General features: G+C 40.1%; 1 protein-coding gene across 1 annotated transcript in view; it reads left to right on the top strand.

Annotated features, from left to right (window-relative positions):
• Positions 1-23,345, top strand: part of LOC125347616 (phosphatidylinositol 3,4,5-trisphosphate 3-phosphatase TPTE2-like) — a 144,566-nt gene extending 121,221 nt beyond the window's left edge. The window contains exons 19-23 of the mRNA XM_048340610.1: positions 1,362-1,438; positions 4,131-4,223; positions 6,845-6,915; positions 22,168-22,331; positions 23,245-23,345. Coding sequence (XP_048196567.1) covers positions 1,362-1,438; positions 4,131-4,223; positions 6,845-6,915; positions 22,168-22,331; positions 23,245-23,345 — 506 coding nt within the window. The remainder of the gene's footprint in view (positions 1-1,361; positions 1,439-4,130; positions 4,224-6,844; positions 6,916-22,167; positions 22,332-23,244) is intronic.
• Positions 23,346-23,820: the final 475 nt, after the last annotated feature.

Raw genomic sequence — 23,820 nt, 5'->3', positions numbered from 1 at the left:
TATGGGCTTCAACCAATGTATTTGTCATGCAATAAGAAACCAGGGTTCCTTACAAACTTATTTGCATAATGGTAGATAATTGAAATTAATAGAAACCACAACAAGACAATATAAGAAGAGCAATCAAGCATGGTTAATGTGACTCTTGGGAAGGTGAAAAAGGGTTGAAAGGAAAAAGCTAATTGTGAGCTCTGAAACCAGGTCTTGGAGAAAGTGCTATAGGAAGTGGGGTCATTTGAACTGAGGCAAAGGTGGTTGGTTGCACTCTATTGGATTAAGATGGTTATTCTAGCTACTTAGGAGGCTGAGATCTGAGGATTGTGATTTGAAGCCAAGCGAGATAGAAAAGACTCCCAACTAAACACAGAACGGTCAGAATTGGAGGTAGAAATGGTAGAGCTTCAGCTTTGAGTGAAGAAGCCAAGAGAAAACATAAGGCCCTAAGCTCAAGGCCTACTTAAGGGAAGTGAATCTGTACAGAGAGACAAAGTAGGGATGTTTTATCTCTAATTCATAAATAGACATGTGAACACCTATGAGGTTGTATACAAATGCACACCAACAGATTAAGGGAAGTATGCTATTTGCATGAAAGAATTCAAATAGTATCATTCCTTAGAAAATGAGCTCAAAGCTCATGTGTGTTATGAAATGATTGCAGGATACTGGTGCTTGAACAGCGTGGGTACTTGAAAAAAGTAGGGGGTAGATAAAGAGGACCGGAGTGGTGTTGCTATCATGATATTTAATGCATGTCCTATGAAACTAGGAAAATGGAGAGGACGGTGAGTTGGGAGGGATTGGAGAGAATGAGGAGAGGGTTGGTATCCATCAAGATGCTCTGTATTTATAAACTGATGTGTTAATGAAACCCCTTCGTATAACCACGTAGCATAAGATAATGAAAATATAAGCTAACAAAGAAGGATTGGGGCATAAGACCATTTCTCTGAAATATATACCCATAGGATGTTTAGGAATGCCTGTTCTATATTTTCCTTGAGATTGATTTAGAAATTGGACTTAAAGTATAGCAAGTGGAATTTAGACTATTAGCATAGAAGTCTAAAGGATGCATCTCATTAGCAAGAATCTTTCGAAGACCCTATTGTGTTTTTCGGTATTCTGGAATGATGATGCAGTCAGAATTTATCTTTCTGTAGCTTAAGATAAAACATGTATGTTTTTTCTCTTTCTCCCTAATATAAACTGCTTTAGGATGGAAAATGATGGAGTATTGCCACAATTTAGTTAGCCATCATTTTCCCTTTTTATTTCATCGTATTAATGACAAGACATTTTGCACTGTACTCTAACAAGCCTATTTCTTGATTTTTGCTTTGATTCAGGAGTAGGAGAAGGAAATGGCAAGGACCTAACCATTGATATCATAATGCAGCACAAGACTGTGTTTACTTGCACTGGCCAAACCTGCGAGGTGAGCAAAAGCACATCAACTGAGAATTCTAGTATTTGTTTCAAAGCTCACAGTCAAGTGAGCATGGTGACCTTCCCAAACCATTACTCCCGACAAAGAGACGCACATTGCCTTCTGGTCACTATCCAGCTAGATGTTGCTTACGTCAGATGTAAAGGAGAGCCCTGTTCCAAAAAGGTCTTGCAAGACATTACTCAAACTATGCTTCAGTTTAGTTATGCTTCCTTTGTCTTCACTTGCCCACAAATGCTAATGTCCCCAAGAATAAATCAAGGTTTTAAATACCTACATCTGGTTTGTATTGGCCACATTACCTTCCTTGTGATCATTTTGATCATCGAAATCTTTGACTCTCAAATTTAGTGTTCTTGAAGATCGCTTTGGCACTTGTGACAGTGGAAGTTGTAGCTCCAGTGTATAATGCAGGAATTTTGTACTCTGCAGTATCACCAGGAACTGTAATTCAGATGTTCTTAGGATTTCAACTTGAGACATAGAGGGAGAGCATATGGACTGAGGTGATACCTCATTACCCACAGAAATAAGGGGCAACATTGTTTAACTGAAATGTGGAAGAAATGCTCAAGACTGTAGACCTTTTCTGGGAGAAATTAGCACGCTCCCTTTTTTACCCCAAAGTAAGCTTTTAGAATGATTCCTAGGTTCTTGTTATAAGTTCTCTACACACACAGAGACATGGGCACGTGTGCACACGTGCGTCCGTGTGTGTGTGTGTGTGTGTGTGTGTGTGTGTGTGTGTGTGTGTATGTGTGTGTATGAGCTATTCCCGGAGATTGAACTCAGTGCTTCAATGCTGTTCCTGGGCTTTGGTGCTCAAGGCTACTGCTCTCCCACTTAAGCCACTGTTCAATATCTCACTTTCTAGTGCTTAATTGGAAATAAGCCTTATAGACTTTCTTGCCTAGGCTGGCTTTGAATCCTGATCCTCAGATGCCATCCTCCTGAGTAGCTGGCATTACAGGCCTGAGCCACCAGTGTTTGTCTCTATAAGTACTTTGTAAAAATGTTATTTATTTGTGTTTTGGCTTCACTTAAGAAGCATTCTCCCAAACCCCATCCTTGGTTTTTTTTCCTGTTGTTATCTATGGGAATACTGTATGTTTGGCTATGTTCACTAGCTGTCCTTCCATAATGTAGCATGTGTTGTTTTTTTCCAATAACTTAGCAGATATTGGGGAGCCCCCAATGTGTGAAAGATGACAGAGCAACCACGTGGGCATTTTCCAGACCAACCATGTAAACATATTCTGTTAATCCTGATTTGTCAAGTAAGCTTTCCCTATGCTTGTTCAATGCAAGCAATATTCTCTAGCTTGAGGCTTTAAAATTTGGAACTGTTGTTGATTGATTCTTTGCCTTGGTCCCTAACTCACAGCTCTTACTGAGATTGCCATGGAAATCTCTCTTCTCTCTTTTTCATATTTCCACTGCTGTTGCTTAGTCCAAGGCTTTACTTGCTCATTTTGAGGTTTATACAATAGTCTTCTTTCTTTGTCTTTCATCTGATAAAAAGCAACCCATGGACTTTTGCAGAATGTATCATAAAATACTACTCTCGGTGTAAGCAGAAAGCACAGTTGGCCATGTTCAAAGCATCTTCAGCTGGGATTGTTATCTATAAATTCAGACCAGAGCTCAAGTGTTGTGAGATTTAGGGAGTACATTTGAAGTTACTCTGTGTGTTACATGTGATAATTATCAAGACACTCTGTCACATGACATGTCCCCCTCAATTCTTAGTAACTTTTCATTCTTATTTTCCTGTTTTTAAACTCTCAAGACATAGCAGAGCCAAGCTATTTCCATCAATAGCTGGACCTACAGACTCCCAGTAGAGTAGAATGGGTCATCCCTGTGGTTCTTGGAATAAAATTCTAATTTCTATTCATGTTTGTGCTGGTCTCTTCTATCAGACCTGTACTCTTCCTCATTTATCCAAATCCTCCAATGAGCAACTCAAGTTCTACTTCTAGAAGAATCTTTCTTATTCTACTTTTCTGCTATCTACCACGCCCACATCGTACATAATTGCAGTCTTCTTCATAGAGCTTGAAAAGTATATTTTACCTTACTATTCTTCCATATGTGTAAAACTTCCAGGAAAATTGAAAAAACTGTGAGAATCTTTTGGGGAGTAATTTTCCTGAGGTCTAGTATATACGGCCTTTCTCAGTATTATCTAATGGTATATGAATATCCAAGAAAGACTTTGAGTGATTTCAAAGTTGTTAATCCCCCAAGTTTGAACTGTTTGCGGTCATTCCAGTCACTGGAATGGCTCACTGGTCCCTCCTACTAGGAACAAAGATTTTTCATGAACATGAGGTCCAGTATGCATTGTGTTTTGAACATCAATGTAATTCTTTATACTGAACTTAAAAGAGAAGGTAAAAATCAGATGATTCACATTCAACGGTAATATAGGTTCAAAGCTCCAGTAGAAAAATGAACACTTTGCTCCTCAACTGTGACCCTAATATAACCCTGACACAAGTAGAGCTCATGTAAACAATAGTTTTACAACTTCAAAACAGAAGATTACTACTAATTTCCATATAAAATGACTGGGCTGTGAAGAGTACATAACGTATTCAGGATGGTTAGATGAGTGAAAATGAATACTTATCAGCAGCTACAATTACAGTTCCTAATTCCATGTGTTCATTCATAGGTCTCACATGATATTGAGACAAATAGAGCAATATTTATTGTACCCAACTGTCCGGCCCTATGTGATGATATTAAACTGAAATTTACTTCTAAAGTAAGTACTCAAGAGTCTTGTATGATTATTCTTATCTGGTCCTTTGAATGGTTTGGGTTCAGAATTTGCTTTGCTGTAGTTCCCAACAAGAGAAGGGATAGATAGCAATTCATATCTAAAAGGGATAGATAGCAATCCATGTCTAGGGAAGGGGAAGAAAACACAAAACCATCACAATTACTTTCACACGTGTAAAGTATTTATGTTTACCTTGGTTCTGAATTGTATGCAATTTATCTCTGTTACTTTTCAAATGAGAAAAGTTTGAAAACCAAGATGCTAAAAAGAAACAGGTGGTATTTCCACAGCATAGCAGTGTTAACAGTGATGGTCTGTGACTTTTAAAAACACTGTGATCAATGTGTTTATACATTCCCCAAAGTGAGGGAGATTTTGCTTTCCTGTGAGTTGATACATGCCATAACTACCTATTAACAGTAGGCTTACAATAACAGTGTGTAATTTGTATTGATCAGATGTACAATGACATGTCTGAGTGGTATTCTGTTTGTATTGAATTTCTATGAAATCATCTACCACCACTCTCAATAGGGAACTTGACCTTCATTCTCTATGCCCTCCTTTATCATCTGGATTGAGATGGTAAATGTGTTGAGGCAAGTAATCACCTGGGTAATCACGCCATTCGAATGTTGTCTCCTTGGAGAAAAGAACTGCTCTGAATTCTTGCTCATATAGTGGTCTTTAAACAGAAACTGTGAATTATTCCCTGCATCAGGGGTCCTTGATGATAGCTAATTTATGTCATTAATGAGGGTTAAGATGTGAAGGCATGTTTCTGAAAATTGAAGATTTTTTTTTTTGCTGTTTTATTTCTGGCCATATTGAGGTTTGAACTCAGGACCTCACACTTTTGCTAGGTTAGCTTGCTTGGCGAAATCTCTACCATATGAGCCATGCTTCCAGCCGCTTTGTGATGCTAATTTTGGAAACACAACCTGAATTTTCTGCCCAAGCTGTCTTTGATCCGCTAGATCTCTGCCTCCTCGGTAGCTAGCCATCACCAATATTGATGGTTAATTATTTTAAGTAGCTGCTGGTTGTCGAAAGAGATGTGTGTTCTATTTCTCTGAGCCCAGTCTCAAGGGCTGTCTCTGGACAGTGGCCATCACATTAGCTTTCTTCTGATGGGGCTCCAGGTGAGATGGTGATGGATGCAGTACACAAGGTGTCTTTCCCAGGATGATGGTTTACCCTGATGGAGAATAGCTTAAAGCTACCCCCACTAGTGACCGTGTGTTCTCACAGGAAACCTGTTCATACTGGCAGATGACCTATGGCTCTTTCTCTGATTTCTTGTCTTTTTACTTTCTTTCTACCAAAGTAATCACTCTAGAAGAACCCTGCAAAGAGAGCAGGTTGTGTATGTTGGTCTGATAAGACACCAACAAAGCTGCCCAAGACAACATAGTAAGTAAGAGCAGCAGTTTATGACAGAAAAAAGAGAGGACAGCACATTTCCCAGGGCCAGTGGAAAGAGGGGAGCTATCCAGGAGCCACAGATGGCTGACCAGTACTGGGGAATCACTGACACAAGGAGAACTTAGGAGCAGATAATCTCTTGGGGGCCAGGGTTTGATGTTAGCAGGTTTCCCACAGGAGGGTTCATTGTGGTCCATGGTTCATACTGTGAACACAGGCAGTTGCTATGACAGGTCCCCAGGAGAATGGGGTCCCTAGGGCAAGTATCTGTTGTCATAGAGACAGGTGGTCACCAGAAGATGGGTGCATAAGACAGTTATCTGAGGATCTGAGAGGTGACAGCAACTGGAAATGTTGTGGGTGGCTGGGCCCTGCTTCTGGTAGGTATGCCAACCTAATGTACATGCAAAATGATTGCAGAGGAAACCGAAACAATGAAGAATTCACCACAATATGTTTGGGTGTGAATAGGCATAGGTCTTTACTTGGTTATTTAGCACTGTGTAAATCAGATCCAAAGATCCTTGTCTATATTTATCATGGAGAAAACATTCCTCAAGTAGAATTGGTGCTGAATGGTAATTCTATGTTTAGTTTTCTGAGGATCCACCTGACCCTTTTCTAACATGACTTTGCCATTGGGCATTCGTGTCAGCAAGGCCTGAGGGACTCCAGCAGTCTGTGGTTTTGCTTAATTTCCATGGTGATCCTAGTGAGTATGACAGTAGAAGTCAATCTTTGCCTGTGCTTGCCACCTTCTGGATATATTGTCTGAAGAAATGAAATGTCTGTTCAAACCCTTGGAGTTTGCTTGCTCTGCTTTTGCTTAATCTGACTTTTGTTTTGAATTGAGAGAGTTGTAGATACAAGATCCTCACCAGATCCACGATTTGAAAATATTTCCCTCCATCCTGGGGTTTCTTTTTTCATTCTGGTGATAATGCCTTTTGATGAAACACAACTGAACATTGTTTTTCTATTCCACTGCACTAATTTTGACCCTGTCTACTTTCAGTGAAAGAGTTTTCTCCTAAAGCCACAGAGTACTCTATAATAGAATGTTGCAATTGATATATACATGAAGGAATAAGGAAGGAACTTTAATTGCTTTGTAATTATTAGTTGCTGGTACCATTTTATTGTGAAAATCACCTTTTTCTTTATCCATGTATTTTTAGAATCTTCCCAACCATTACGAAAATTGCGCCTTCTTTTTTTGGTGCAACGTTTCTCTGATAGAGAAAAACAGGTAAGAATATAATCTAATACAGGAGAAACTGGTTCATTCTCATCTCTCTTTGTAAGATATATTGGCAAATCTTTTTTCCCCTACCCTAAATTCATTTTCTACAAGCGTAAAGAACTTCTTGAGCAACCATTTCAAAGCCCCTACCACAGGACAGCATGTCAGTGAAAATGCAGTTACTCAGACCTCAGTGTTGATTCATTTTTCTAAGGAAGTGTACCATCTGTTCAGGTCCTAGAATACAGCAGGCCCTCAGTGGGTGTCAGTTTACTGAGACATGATTGGTCTGACTTGTCTGAGAGGCTTTGGCTGACTCCAGCCTGATATTGGCATATTTCCATCCAGGGAACATGTTGTAAGACTTGATACGTATTAATAAGTCTCTAAAGCATTAAGTTTATCGCCTTCCATTTAATTCATGACTGACTTGATTTGTTGTTGTTAAGAACCTATTACCTTCTCTAGAAACTCATTCCTGAACCTACAAGTTTTTCAGGAGTATTTGTCCCATGGTGGTAAAAAAGAAAAATGCTTTCAAGATCCTTCAGATGAGAGTTGAAGTCAATGTCACTGTGTCATCCACCTACATGTGAATGTTAGTATTTGTTACATCCAGTGCAAGTCTTCTCCTCACATCTGAACTGGGCCTAATAGTACATTAGGTCTACCAAGACAGCACCAAGAAAGCCTCAGTTCTACAGATGTGCAATTCACAAACAATTTGATTTTGGAAAGAGTAAACTCTGCACTTAAAGGAAAAGTTTTACCCATTTCGCTAGATATTTACAAAGTGTCTCATGAGGAAAGTCCTTAGCAAACATATAGGGCCTATACTTGTTGCTATTTGTCAATCTGGTTCTTGCTAAAGAATAGCTTCGATCTTTCAACCATCATGATTCCAGTAGAGATTATAACAACATTTGATCCTCCTTTTTGTAGACATTCCAGGAGGAATCAATATAATTTTATACCTTCCTTTTGTAAAATGGTTTTAGAGTGATGAGGTTGTTACTTAGACAAAAATACCAACTTCATCACTGAAGGGAGATATAGCCAGGCACTGGTGGCTCAATGGCCTATAATCCTAGCTGTACAAGAGACTGAGATCTGAGGATCACAGTTTGAAGCTAGCCTGGGCAGAAAACTCTATGAGAACCTTACCTCTAGTTAGCCAGTGAAATGGAACTGGGGCTCAAGTGACAGAGGGCCAGCTTGAGCAGAAAAGCCAAGTCACACCAAAAAGTCTTGAGGTGAAACCCCACTAACCACACAAAAGAGAGAAGCAAAGCAGGATGTAATTATTTTAATTAATGTATTCCTTGGTCATTTTGTCAATTATACACACTTAAATAGTTTGCTCAAACTGGGTGTCACTAATTCGTTAAGAGGCATGTTGTGACTGATATGTTCGCTCTTGAAAATAAAGAAGATATGTTATATATTACCAAAGGGATAGAATGAGCCAGGTAATGAAAACAAGTGGGGCTTAGATCCTGGTTGCATCCAGCAAGGATCTTTCTAAACAAGGATGCTCTAGGGAATGACTTTTCTGTAAGCCATAAAATAAAAGTTAATGCTTTTTCTTCAATTCCTTAGACTTTATTTAACTCGGAACGAATTAGACAATCCCCATAAACCAAAAACGTGGAGCATTTATGATGAGAACTTTGCTGTCGAATTATATTTCGAAGAAGTATTTGTATAAGAAGCACCCAAGATTTATTCCCCTGCTAATTTACATTTTTTCTATATTTATTAAATAAATTATATGTTGTTCATAGTAAATTCTCTTTGGTGTGTGTATCTGTCTATGTGTGTGAGCATACACACTACCTGCATGTGCACGTGCATGCTAGCCCTAGGGCTGAAACTCTGGGCCTTACTTTCAGCTGGTGCTCTACCACTTGTACCATGATTCTACTTCCAGCATTTTGCTGGTTAATTGGAAAAACAGTGTGAAGTATTTTTCTTCCCAGGTTGGCATTGAACCACCATCCTCCAAATCTCAGTCTCCTGTCTAGCGAGGGTTGTAGGTGTGACTCAGTGGTGCACCCCTTCCTTGGTGTTCTTCTTGGAGTCATGAGCTGCACAGTCCACCTCTTGCATTGACATGATTGGGGAACATAGCATATAGGGACAGTGGAGAACAACTGGAAGAACTTTGAAATTGCTGAAAGCTATCTAAAATTTGTGATCTTATCGATACCCTTGTGATCCTATGATTTTACACCTCTGTTTTTCTTTGCTCTGCCTTACATTTGCCATTTCTGATATATCAGGAAAAAGAATTGCTTGATTCACAATCTACTAGTTCACATACACCAGTAGGCACTAATATTTTTTAAAAATAATTATTTATTGTCAAAGTGATATACAGAGTGATTACAGTTTCATACTTAAGCAGTGAGTACATTTCTTGTACAACTTGTTACCTCCTCCCTCATTTCCCCCTACCCCCCTCCCCCTTACCCTCTTCCCCGATGAAATGTTCAGTTGGTTTACACCAAATGGTTTTGTAAGTATTGCTTTTGGATTCATTTTTTCTTTTTATCCTTTATCTCTAAATTTTCATACTCCCTTTCTCTTCCCTAGTTCTAATACCAGTATATACAGTATCCAGAGTACTCAGATGAGATACAATGATAGCTCAGGGACAACCACAGGAAGGGGATACAAGATGATCATCATCAACAAAAAAAAAATCTACCGGTTCACATGGCATGTTGAAAGTAATTACAACAGTGATATAACACTTGTTTCCATAACATGGAGTTCATTTCACTTAGCATCATCTTATGTGTACATAAGGGTATAACTATTGGGCTCTTGTGATCCTCTGCTGTGACTAGCCTAAACCTGTGCTAATTATTCCCTAGGAGGGAGACCATAGATTCCATAGTTCTTTGGGCACAGACCACCATGATTGCCTCAAAAAGAGTTCTATCTGACATGATTAGAATGATATTCTTACTTGAATGGTTTTTCTTTTATTAGCATTGCTTCACCAAGGCACCTTCTAAGACCCAATAACTGCTAGGTGATTTCATGGTTGTACAAACATCAAGATGGGTTTGCATAAACAACCACAGCTATGGTGTCACCAGACAATAAACCTCACAGGAGCACCACCATGCACGGCTTCTCCTGACAGAAACGTCATGCAGGCAAGGCTGGCTTAATCCTGAAACCTCTACACTGCAGAAAGTACAGACTATAAGGCATTCATGCAAATTATGGTAGCAGGGAGATAGGATAGATTACGCTAGCAGACTTCAATGATGCTATAGGAAACGGAATTGAAGGACATTGCCTTTCCTCCCTTGCTTGCTTTCTAGCTGCTCCTTCTTTTTTTCCTTTCTTTCTAGAGCAGTATCAATTGTCATTCTCTCCAGTCGCCCATTGTCCCCTTTCTATTTCTCCCTTTTCTTCTTGTGCACAGGGATTGGGCTATTATTCCTAATTCACACAGCTGTAGAACAGAAAGATGATATATTCTCTACAGGTAAGGAGACAAATGATTTCTCCTGCTCCACTTTGTGTGCCAAAGTGAACAAACAAGACTTTCCACCACACTGAAGGTAAAGGGTGAGAATCAAGTGGATGGTTTCACCTAAGCCAGTCTGTGTTGTCATCTGGAACCAATGGATTGGTTGAAATGAAAGTATTTTGCTTCACTCATTATTGCCCTGTTACAATGCCCCATCAAGAAATCTAAGTTTGGGAACACAGGTCAAGAGAAGGGATATAAGTACCCTCTATCTCTTATACAATGTACCTTCTTTTTGTTAGTATTGGAGCTTGAATACAGCACCTCAAACTTGCTAAATTGGAATATCTACCACTGTAACAATACTCTCCATACCTTGTACTTGCGTTATTTTTCAAGTATGATTTTACTTACTGCCCAGGCCAGCCTGGACCACAACAGCCCTATTTACACTTTCCATGGCAGGCATGTCGCAGTACGTAAGGTTACTGTTGGTGGGTGGGCATGTGAAGTGATGTGGCTGAAGTGGGATTTTTTGACCTTTTCACTTGGTCCTGTCACACTTTCCATTTACCAGGATTAGAGGCATGAGCCACCTCACCTGGCACCAGATGCCATTTTTATGCTCTAAAACTCATTCTTACCAACTGCCAACCTTCATTTCCTACTTCTGGAACACATTCTCCAGGGCTAACTCTTCAGATACTGTTTACCGCAATTCTCATCTTTGCCTTTAATTTAGCCAAGCCAGGTAGAGAGTCTGTAAGACTTCAATTAACTGCCAAAAAAAGCAGAAGCCTGACAGGGCAAACATGTAATCAACAAAAAGCTAGAAGTGGAGATGTGGCTCAAATATTTGCCTTAAGTAAAAAAGCAAAGCAAGACAGGGAAGCTCTGAGTTTAAGCCCCAGTACTGGCCAAGGCAGATATCTACACAGGTAGATAGACAAAAAGATGGAATGTATAATCATATCTACACACATTCATTTAGATAGATGAGTGTATCATCATATCCATACATGTGAAATCGTACAGAGGTAAAAAGCACCTACAAAACTTAAAAGACAAAGGAGTCAGCAAACCACCTGATGTGTTAGTGATTAATTATGATGAAAGTGTCTATGATGTTACTTTTTCTTCATATTCCTCTCTATTTACTAATTCTCTATGAAAGAATGGCATAACAATTCAAAATAAAAAAAAGAATACTACCAGAACTGGTTGCAGGTATCTTCAGTTAATCTACTTCTTACAGGCATTCACATAATTATTACTGAAGAATGAAAGTAGGTAGTTCTTAATTCATATACATATTCTTTCCCATGATCCTCCCTTCTGCTGTTGCTGGGATTTAGTTTGTTCACCGATAGCATATTCTAGGTTTTTAAATCTCTTACTTAAAGGATAAAAAATATCAGACAAACTCAAATCCAAAGTCTTTTTTATTTTTTTGCCAGTTCTGTGGCTTGAACTCAAGGACTAGGTACTGTTCCTGGGCCTTTTGTTGCTCAAGGCTGGTGCTCTACCACTTGAGCCATAGCACCACTTCTAGCCTATTGTGAGTAAATTTTGGCTTCCAAAATTTCATGGCTTTTCTTGTCTAGACTGGGATCCAACTGTGATCCTCAGATCTCAGCCTCCTGAGTAGCTAGCTAGTATTATAGGTGTGAACCACTAGCTCCAGGCTTTATTTTTTTTAACACTATGTGGCTGGAACTCAGAGCCTGGATGCCATTCCTTACCTTTTTCTACTCAGCCACGCCACTTGTTCACTTTAGACATAGCATTACTTCTGTATTTTTGCTACTTACATTTCTGCCCAGGCTTGCCTCACACTAATCCTCACATCTCAGCCTCCTGAATAGCTACAAATACAGGTGTAAGCCACCAGTGTCAGGCTCAAATCCAGTCATTATAAACCAGCTGATCTGTGAAGCAAAAGATCAACCTTTAGAAACAAAGATACTATTGATTTTTTTTAAATTTTGTTATTATACATTAGGCTAAATCATTATAATCAGAATACATTTTTTGGTCTCATGTGTTCCTGGCATCTAGTGCATATTTTGCATCATTTCTATCAATGAAAAATCAGCAAGGTAACCGTGTACTTGGTATAGAAACTCATTCTTTCTTCTTTTTCTTGGCTGGCCATGGAGCTTGAATCAGAGTGTGGATGCTGTCCATGAGTTTTTCTTCCTCAAGATTAGCCCTAGACTAACGGAGCGACAGCTCCAGTTCTGCCATTTTTGGTTGTTAATTGAAAGTGAGATTGTCACAAAGTTTCCTGCCTGAGGTGGCTTTGAACCATGGAGGAAGAAGAGGAGAGAGGAGGAGAAGGGAGAAGGGAGGGAGGAAAGGAAGGAGGGAGGGAGGGAGGGAGGGAGAGAGAGGGAAGGAGAAGGAGGAGGAGGAGGGAAAGAAGAAAAGAAAGAGATACAGAGAGGAAGGAAGAGAGGGAGGGAGGTAGGAAGGGAGGGAGTGTGCAAGCAAGAAAGCAAGTGTTTGCCTGAAGTGGAGCTGTAGCTCAGGGAGAGCAGCCTCCTGGCTACCTGGGCCCTCTGGAGCTGGGTGGCTGGGTGGGCGTGGCCTAGAGCTCAGAGCAGGGCCAGGAAGGAAGGGGGCAGGACAGGGCACACTGTCCCAATGGCAGGGCCTGGCACTAGTCTGCTAGTGGGACTAGTGGGCATCCTGAGTGCTAAAAAGGGGATGGGTGAGAAAGATCTTGCACATCACTGGAAGGCATCTGGAAGAAGAGGAGACAAGATGAGCTGGTTCCAGTCAATTCACTCCTGGACCTGCAGAGCTCATGTCCCAAACTCGTGTGTGTGTGTGTGTGTGTGTGTGTGTGTGTGTGTGTGTGTGTGTGTGTTGTCCTGGGGTTTGAACTAAGGGCCAGGCCTCCTTATGCTTGTTGTTTTGCTTAAAGCTAGCACTCTACCACTTGAGCCACAGCACCACCTCCAGCATTTTCTGAATAGTTGGATGGATATAAGTCTTATGGTCTTTCCTGCCTGACTGGGTTCTTACTGTGTTCTTCATATCTCAGCATCTTGAGTAGGTAGGATTACAGGCCTGAGCCACGGTGCCCATCGTAGAAGTGTGGTGTGGTGTGGTGTGGTGTATGTGTGTATGTGTGTGTCTGCTTTCACAAAAGCCTACTCACAAAAAGTCATATTCCCTTATGTGATATGTCCATGTTTTTTCCTGCTCACTTCTGCCAGGAATTCTATTTGCTTTAGGATCACAGATGTGAATGTTGTTTTTCCATTTGAAAGTAGGCTCAGTAAGGGCTGAAAGAGTTTGGAAATTAAGATATTTGTTTCCAAATCCAGACTAATCTCTGCTCTTCACAAGAAGCAAGGATGCTCAAATTGCTCAATGCAACAATATATTGTACAAAGGGATTTGATGAGAAGAAACTGCTTTGAGCTGAGGGCACAGCTGTGTGGTAAAGAGTGCCTAGTGTACAGAGGCCACGGTTGCATCCCCAACACTGCCAAAAATTGAACTAAAAAATCAGGAATAAAAAAGAAACTGCATACTAATTTCAGCACTAACAATCTTGTTAAGCATATGTGGCTGAATGTAACATGTTCATTCACACATTCATTGATTCATCCATTCATCCCACATAACCATGCATCCATTCAGTTACCCATCCGTCCCACCCAGCCAACCATTCCTTATCCATTTCTCTATCCAGCATCCATCATTTTATGCAATCATTTGGTAAAGACATTTTACAAATACATAAGAGAGAATGAAGGCTATCCTGGCAGTTGGGAAAAGTGAGTACGATCTGTATTAGTTAGCATGACAGGTACCATCCACAGATAGCTGTGTCCATACATTGCAATTATTTCAAATGAAATCAAATGACGATTTCAATTCCACAGTCGCTCTAGCAACATTCCCAGAGTACAAAGGCTGTATGTGTGGCTGCTACAGTATACAGTACAGAACATTTCTGCCACCACAGAAGACTGCTACAGAAACGGACAAAATAAGAAGCAATTGAATTGCACCATTGTAAATAATTTGGGAAAAGAAATTTCTATGTTGCTAAGCCCCAAATGATGGAGAGACAAATCATTTGTGAACTCATTGTATCTTTAAATGATGTTTGATGTAGTTTCTTCTAAGTATCTATGACAATCGTCATATTTACAAATTGTCATACAGACAATATTGTAAAACAATTGCATGCTATACTTGCATGTGTTTTTCAAATTTAATATTCTCTGCACTTGTGTTAATGAGGTGAATTGACTCTGAGCAAGGAAAAGTGGGAGTGTTGGGCTAATGGTAGATGTCTGCATCTATAACAGAGTGCTTGAATCTGAAAATTTGATTTGACAAGTAGAAGTGTGTTTCCCATATGGTTCTGGAGGCGGGGGAGTCCAGGCCAAAACAGCTGAATCCAATGAGGACTGCATGCATAACCCACGTGGGAGGTGGAAGGATCACACAGTGAGAGGAAAGGAAAGAGGACAACTTATATTTTTAGGAGGAAGTCATTCTTCAGGGACTTCAGGTGTAGTGCTGGAACTTGCTGGTTCTTTTTTTTAATTTTTTTCAAATTTTTATTATCAAACTGATTTACAGAGAGGTTACAGTTTCATACGATAGGCATTGGATACATTTCTTGTACTGTTTGTTACCTTGTCCCTCATACCCCCCTTCTTCCTCCCCCTTTCCCTTTCCCCCCATGAGGTGTTCAGTTGACTTACACCAAACAGTTTTGCAAGTATTGCTTTTGTAGTTGTTTGTCTTTTTTTTTACCCTGTGTCTCTCAATTATGGTATTCCCTTTCAATTTCCTAGTTCTAATACCAGTATACACGGTTTCCAATATACTCAGATAAGATTACAGAGATAGTGTAGGTACAACCACAGGAAGATGATACAAGAACATCATCAATAATAGAAGTTACAGATACACATGGGACATTGAAAGTAGTTACAACTATGATATAACAATCGTTTCCATAACAAGAGTTCATTTCCCTTAGCATCATCTTATGTGTTCATAAGGGTATAGCTATTGGGCTCTTGTGATCCTCTGCTTTGACTTACCTAAACCTGTACTAATTATTCCCAATAAGGGAGACCATAGAGTCCATGTTTCCTTGGGTCTGGCTCACTTCACTTAGTATTTTTTCCAAGTCCTTCCATTTCCTTACAAATGGGACAATGTCATTCTTTCTGATAGAGGCATAAAATTCCATTCTGTATATGTACTACATTTTCCTGATCCATTCGTCTACTGAGGGGCATCTGAGTTGGTTCCAGATTCTCGCTATGACAAATTGCGCTGCTATGAACATTGTAGTGCTGGTGGCATTACTGTGATTTTGTTTGTGGTCTTTTGGATAGATACCCAAAAGTGGGACTGCTAGGTCATAGGGGTGTTCTATATTTAGCCTTCTGAGGAATCTCCATACTGCTTGCCAGAGTGGCTAAACCAATTTACATTCCCACCAACAATGAAGTAGGGTTCCCTTTTGGCCATATCCCCTCAAACAATTGTTATTGTTAGTTTTCTTGATATATGACATTCTTACTGGGGTGAGATGGAGTCTCAATGTTGTTTTGATTTGCATTTCTTTTATGACCAGTGATGTAGAGCACTTTTTCATATGTCTCTTGGCCATTCTCATTTCCTCATCAGAGAAGTCTCTTTATAAGTCTTTAGTCCACTTGATGAGGGGGCTATTGGGTCTTTGCGGTTTTCTTTTGGAAGAAGGTAATGTTTTTTACTTCTGCATGTATTTTAGGTATGAGGCCTTTGTCCATTGAATGGCCGGTAAAGATCTTCCCCCAGTCTGTGGGCTTTCTGTTTATATTGTGAGCTATGTCCTTTGCCGTACAAAAGCTCTGCAGTTTGATGCAGTCCCATTTGTCCAACCTTTCTTTGATTTGTAGCCTTTCTGGGTCTTTGTTAAGGAAGTTCTGTCCTGCCCCAAGGAGCCCAAGTGTTTCTTCTGCTCCTTCCTTTAGTGTTTTCAAGGTGTCTGTTTTGATTTCGAGGTCTTTAATCCATTTGGAATTGATTTTGGTGCAGGGTGGTATATAAGGATCTAGTTTTATTTTGTTGCATGTGTTGCATGTGTTTTTAAAGCACCATTTGTTAAAGAGGCTATCTTTCTTCCATACTATTGTTTTAGCTCCTTTATCAAAGATTAAGTAGGCGTAGTTCTGTGGGTTCATTTCTGGGTCATCAATTCTGTTCCATTGGTCTTCAGACCTGTTCCGGTGCCAATACCAAGCTGTTTTTATTACTATAGATTTACCATACAGCTTGAAGTTGAGTATTGTAATTCCTCCAGCACTGTTCTTTCTGCTTAGGATTGTTTTTGCTATTCTAGGTCTTTTATTGTTCCATATGAATTTCTGGATTGCTTACTCTATTTCATTAAAAATGGTATTGTGATACTAATGGGTATTGCATTGAATTTGTAGATAGCCTTTGGCAATATTTCTATTTTGATTATATTAATCCTCCCAATCCAGGAGCATGGGAAGTTTTTCCATTTCCTTAGTTCTGACTTAATTTTGTTTTTCAAGCTTTTAAAGTAATCATCAAAGAGGTCTCTCACTTCTTTGGTTAAGGTTATTCCTAGGTATTTTATGTTTTGGGGGGCTATTGCAAAAAGAGTTGCTTTTCTGATTTCAGCGTCGGTCTTCGGGTCATTTACCTAGAGAAAGGCCGTTGATTTTTGAGGGTTTATTTTATATCCTGTAAATTTGCCAAAGTTTTGGATCAGCTCTAGTAGCTTGGGGGTAGAGTCTATGGGATTCTTTAGGTATAGGATCATGTCATCTGCGAAGAGAGAAAGTTTAACTTCCTCTTTTCCTATTTGGATCCCCTTTATGTTTTCTTCTTGCCTAATTGCTCTGGCTAGGAATTCTAGTACTATGTTGAAGAGCAGGGGAGAGAGTGGACATCCCTGCGTTGTTCCTGATTTTAAAGGGAATGGTTTTAGTTTTTCACCATTTAGAGTTATACTTGCTGTTGGTTTGTCATAAACTGCCTTGATTATATTCAGGAATGTTCCCTGCAATCGCAGTTTTTCCAGGGCTTTTAGCATAAATGGGTGCTGGATTTTATGGAAGGCTTTTTCCGCATCCAGAGATAAGACCATGTGGTTCTTTACCTTGCTCCGGTTGATGTGGTGGATTACATTAACTGACTTGCGTATATTAAACCAACTTTGCATCCCTGGGATGAATCCAGTTTGATCGTGGTGTATGATTTTTTTGATGGCCTGTTGAAGTCGATTGGCCAGAATTTTGTTGAGAATTTTTGCGTCTATGTTCATCAGGGAAATTGGTCTATAGTCCTCTTGCCATGATGAGTCCCTGCCTGGTTTTGGGATGAGGGTTATACTGGCTTCATAGAATGTGTCTGGTAGTGAACGTTCTCTTTCAATTTCATTGAAGAGTTTGAGAAATATTGGTGTGAGTTCTGTTTTGAAGGCCTTGTAGAATTCGGCAGTGAATCCGTCTGGACCTGGGCTTTTCTTGGATGGGAGATCATTTATTGCCGTTTCTATTTCAGTACTGGATATGGGTCTGTTTAGAAGGTTTAAATCTTCACGGTTAAGTTTGGGGATATGAACTTTTTCTAGGAAATCATCCATTTCTTCCAAGTTCTCGAATTTGTTAGCAAAAGGTTTGCAAAATCGTCCCTTATTATTTTCTGAATTTCGGTTATTTCTGTGTTGATGTTACCTGTTTCATCTCTTATCTTGTTTATTTAAGTGTGCTGCCTTCATTTTTTGGTCAGGCTTGCCTGGGGTCTGTCTATCTTGTTGATTTTTTCAAAGAACCAACTCTTTGTTTTTTTCATTCTTTCGATGGTTTTTTTCGTCTCTAATTGATTTAATTCTGATTTGATTTTAATTATTTGCTTCCGTCTGTTGACTTGGGGGTTTGCTTGTTGTTCTCTTTCAAGGAAATTAAGGTGCTTCCTTTAAATTATTGAGTTGCTGTTTCTCCAGTTTGTTGGTGCATGCACTCAGAGATATAAATATTCCACTGAGTATTGCCTTTGCTGTGTCCCAAAGGAGCTGGTACTTTGTGTCCTCATCTTGGTTGAATTCCATAAACATTAGAATTTCCATTTTAATTTCTTCACTGACCCACTGATGATTCAGCAGGGTGTTGTTTAGTCTCCATGAATTGTAGTATTTTCTGTGGTGGCTGTTTGAGTAGAGCTCTAATTTTATTCCATTGTGGTCTGAGAGATTGCAGGGAATGGTTTTGATACTTCTGAATTTGTACAGATTTTCTTTGTGCACTAAGATGTGATCTATTTTGGAGAATGTTCCATGTGCTGCAGAGAAGAATGTGTATTCTGTTGTTGCTGGGTGGAATATTCTGTAGATGTCAGTTAAGTCAAGTTGGTCTATGCAATTATTTAGTTCTGTGGTTTCTGTGGTTTTTGGCCGGTTGATCTGTCCAGAGGTGATAGTGGAGTGTTAAAATCCCCAACTATTAATGTGTTTGGGTCTGTGAGTGTTTTTAGAGTCAGTAGTATTTGTTTGATGACGTTGGGTGCTCCTGTATTTGGTGTGTAGATATTTAGAATGGTTATATCTTCCTGTAGGAGAGATCCCTTTACTAGTATGTAATAACCTTTTTTGACTCTTCTTACCTTTTTTAATTTGAAGTCCATTTTGTCTGATACTAGGATTGCAACTGCAGCCTGCTTATGGGGGCCATTTGCTTGATAGATTTGATTTCAGCCTTTCACTTTTAGAAGATGTTTACTTTTGCTGGATAGATGTGTCTCTTGGAGGCAACAGAAAGATGGATCTTGATTTTTGATCCAACTTATGAACCTATGTCATTTGATTGGAGAATTAAGTTCATTAATGTTGAGAGTTAGGATTGAGAGATGAACATTTTTCCTTTCATTATCACTATCTTGTTTAAAGCTGTGTCTTCTCATTTCTTCATCTGATGTTTACTCTTTAGGGTTCATTTCTCTGTCTGTATTGGGATCTTGATTATTTTCCCTGTATAGTACATCTTTGAGGATTTTCTGTAAAGCTGGTTTGGTGGAGATATATTGTTTCAGTTTTTCCTTGCTGTGGAAAATTTTTTTTGACCTTCGGCTATGAATGAGAATTTGGCTGGGTACAGAATTCTTGGTTGGTAGTTAGTTTTATTTAGTGTTTGGTATACTTCATTCCAGGCTCTCCTTGCTTTCATGGTCTCTGCTGATAAGTCCGGGGTAATTCTGATTGGTTTTCCTTTATATGTGATTGTTTTCTTCTCCCTAACAGCTTTAAGGATTCTTTCCTTGGACTCTACTGATTCTGTTTTGATCACAGTGTGTCGGTGGGATGTCCTATTCTGGTCTGGTCGGTTTGGGGTTCTAAATGCTTCTTGTATCTGTATAGGCCTTTCCTTCTGGATATTTGGGAAGTTCTCAGCTAATATTCTGTTAAATAGGTTGCCTATCCCATTAACCTCTTTCTCCACGTTTTCCTCAATACCTATTATCCTTAAATTGGGCTTCCTGATCGTGTCTTGAATCTCCTGTAGCAATCTTTTGTTGATTGGACTGGATTTGTATTGATTTTTTATCTTTCTCCATAGACTCTAGGGAACCTTCAGCTCCTGAGATTCAATCCTTTGCTTCAGTTAGTTGGGACTGTAGGCTAGCTACTTGATTTCAAATCTCTTTTCCTTCTGACTGGTCTTTCCTGATGATTTCCATGTCATTTCTTGGGTCCTGTATGGACTTCTTTACTTCATTAACTTCATTACTTTGGTTTTGAGTGTTGTTTCTCAAATCTTTAAGCTGGGTAGCTATCTTTTCATTTGACTCTTGAAGCTCATTTATCTTTCTATTTGTGGATGCCATGAAATTCTCCATTAATTTTTGCTTTGCCTCCTTACGCTCTAGAATAATTGACTGAAGAGATTCAAACTTCTCATTTATCATGTTTATCAGTAGACTTTGTAGAGCATTTTGGGGGTTCTCTTCTATGTCTTTTCTTAACTGCTATGCTTCCTGCTTGTTTTGAGTAGGGGATAAGACTTCATTGTTTGCCATCTTTCTTGTGTTTCTTCTGCCCATTTGGATTGGGAATGACAGTCTACCAGTACCTGTGAGCACCGTTTAAGACCCATAGCAGCCCTTACCAAGCACTCTTGTGTAAATATTACAAGTTCACAATTATATACAGATACCTTGTATACCTGTCTATAAAATTAGATTTGTTGTTCCTAAAGAATACAGTTTCAAGATAACAACCGATCCTGGGCCCTGTATTCAGTAGTTACTTATTTACTGTTACAACCCTATTAGCAATTCTTGTTCTTATATTACGTTCTTTTAGGACTGGCTTTCTCTATGGATCCCTTTGATTCACTCGGATTAAGCAGGGATACCCTCTATCCAATAACCAGGATTCAATGGAATCTGGAGGTCCAGGCAGTTAGTCAGGAAGGTAAGTTAGAGGTAGTAAAGACAATAGAGTAAATGTATTGGGGGGGGTGGTGATTTTGGTTTAGTTTCAGTGACGTGGAAATGTGGAGAAGAGTAAAATCAGTAGAAAGAACAAGGTTAAAATGATAGACAATGGAGAGTTAGCAGAAAAGAGTGGAGGTGTTATTCATAGGAAAGTAATTTTTAACGAAAGAGAATGCAAAGAGAGAAATAAAGTAAAAATACTAGAAGACAGATGCACAAAACAGAGAAAAATTGTTTTAAAAAGAAGAAAATAAAAAGGCAAAAAACTAGAATAACGAACAACCAAAACAACAACAACAAAAAAAAAACTTGATAAAACAAACAGATAAAAATGGAAAACCAAAAAACCAACGACGTTTCAGAAGTGAAAAAATGAAAAAAAAAATTTTTATGTTCAAAAAATGTTTGAAAAGAAAAAAAAGGAAAAAGGAGTCCTCCTTGTTTGGGTAGTCTTTCCCCAGTCTCTGGTTTCCTCGTGATGGTCTGCAGTCTATTTTCCTGATTGGCTGGTTTGACTTGTTTTCAGTTTGCAGGGGATGGATCTGTTCTGACCCTTCTCCCCTGTTGGTGCAATCCTGGGTCTCTGTGGTTCACAAAGCTTGCGTGTAGACCTTGGGCGTCCTCTGTAGATGGGGACATGAGCAGTCTCGGGAACCGTGGTTTCTCTGTCTGCTGTGGGGCCGCAGCCTTTAATGCCTGGCTTTGAGTAGGCTGTGGACTCAGCAAGGCGGTGGCACCTCTAGCCTGGTTTACCCAGCTGAGAGTTGCTTGCCTTGGGGAGGTTCCTCCCTCCTGGGCAGGGCGGCCGCCTGGTGGAGCTGGCCATGGAATTCAGCTCCGATTGTGGCTGGGAATTGGGCTTCCTCTGTGACAGGACCGTTTATTTGTCTGAGGAACTGTTTGTTCCCCCGTCTGGAGTTTCTGTGCCGCCGGTAGCTGCTCGCCACTTTCACTTTAAAATTAGAAATTCCAGCGGGCAGGGCAGGGCACCTCTGGCTAAGCCATGGCCCAGGATGCGCCTGCCGCCTGGGCAGGGGGCAATCTCCTGGGCAGAGCTGGCTCTCACTGGTCGGTCCCTCTTGCCCTTTTCAAAGATTGCTCCTTTGACCTTGCTTTCCCCAGGCCCGCTTTAGTTCCAATCTGGTCTGACCCTATGCCAGTGGCAAAGATGGTGCTTTGCTCTGGCGGTGGGGGAAGGGCTGCTTTCCAGAAGCTGCTCTGTGGGCATGAGTGAGAATATCTTTCGTGGGGTACTCACACTTTCTCAGCAATTTCAGGTCGTTCGTGCTCATCCGCCATCTGGAGGATTTCTCCCTGGTCTACACTGTGTGCTTCAGCCGCGTGGAGTGCAGGTCACTGTGCCAGGCGCTGTGCCGGCGCCACACTGGCGTGGCGGCAATTCGCCACCCGGAGATCAAGTCTGTGTTTTCAAACGAGCAAAGTCGATGTTTCTGTCCTGGCCAGAATCCCTATACTGTTAGAACTTACTCTGGCTGCCTTTCTAGGAGTAAAAGTTTCTATGGGGTGAGAAAACTGCGATTTCGGAGGGAGCTCAGCTAGGGCTCTGCTCGCAGACCATTATTTTTCAACTTGCTGGTTCTTTAAGGGCCTGTCTGACTTGGTTAACTGGAGATGAGAATTTCACAGATATTCTCACCCAAAGTTGCTTTAAACTGTGATTCTCAAACCTTCAAATCTTGAGTAGCTCCAATTACAGGCATGAGCAATCAGCACCCTTCTTCAACTCCTACTTTTCAAATTAAGTGTCCAGGCTCAGGTCCATAAAACTAAGACATCTACCAGCTTCCCTGACACTCCCACTTTTCCTGCACTGATTAAACTCACCTCATTAGATCAAGTGGAGAAACTAACAAGACTTCAGCTTTTCAAGTGAAGTTTGAAAAATACATGCAAATGTAGCTTTCATTTGCTTTTTTGTTTGGTTTTGTTTTTGTTGCCAGTTACTGGGGCTTGAACTCAGGGCCTGAGCACTCTCCCTGACTTCTTTTTGCTCAAGGCTAGCACTCTGCCACTTGAGCCACAGCACCTATTCAAGATTTTCCTATATATGTGGTGCTGAGGAATCGAATCCAGGGCTTCATGTGTACGAGGCCAGCACTTTACCACTAGGCCAAATCCCCAGCCCCTCATTTGCTTTTTTAAACATTGTATAACAACATGGAGTAGGACAATCTGATAGGCACTTAGAAAAAACTAACTCACATATCATTTACAATTATAATGTATTCACTAATGGATTCTCAGCCAGTCGCTTAGGGTTACCAAGAAGGACAGTATTTTCACACTTTACAAATGTGCAATTGAATTACTTCATATTTTATTCATTTGTGTAGCAATTTCTGTGATGGCAGACATGTTCTATATTATCCACTCTAGCAGCAATGTGCAGCCCTTGGGCTCTGGGAATATGATGACTGTGGAACTGAAATGTTAATATGATTTCATGTGAACTAATTGAAATGTATTTTGAAATAGCTATATGTGGCTGGTGGCTAACAAGTTAAGTAATACAGATTGTACTCACTTTCCCCATCTGCCAGGGTAGCCTTCATTCTCCCTTATGTATCTGTGGAATTTCTTCAACAAATGAATGCATAGAAACATGGAACCTGGATGAAGAGATAGACGAGGGATGGTTGCCTGGGTGGGCTGTATCATGGATGAATGGATGGAGCTTTATATGGGATGGATGGATGATTAAATGAATGAGTCACATCTGAGTACCCTGGGTACTATATATACCAGTATTAGAAGTAGGGAAGGGAAAGAATATCAAAATCAAGGGACAAAGGATAAAAAGACTAATGACTCCAAAAGCCATACTTACAAAATCATTTGGTGTAAACCAACTGAACAACTCAATGGGGGATAGGGAAAAGGGGAGGGGGAAGGGGGGAAATGAGGGAGGA

Source organism: Perognathus longimembris, chromosome 3, assembly GCF_023159225.1.
Source record: "Perognathus longimembris pacificus isolate PPM17 chromosome 3, ASM2315922v1, whole genome shotgun sequence".
Lineage (NCBI taxonomy): Eukaryota > Metazoa > Chordata > Mammalia > Rodentia > Heteromyidae > Perognathus > Perognathus longimembris.
Note: the sequence above shows the minus strand (reverse complement) of the source record. Positions and strands in the feature narration are given on the sequence as shown.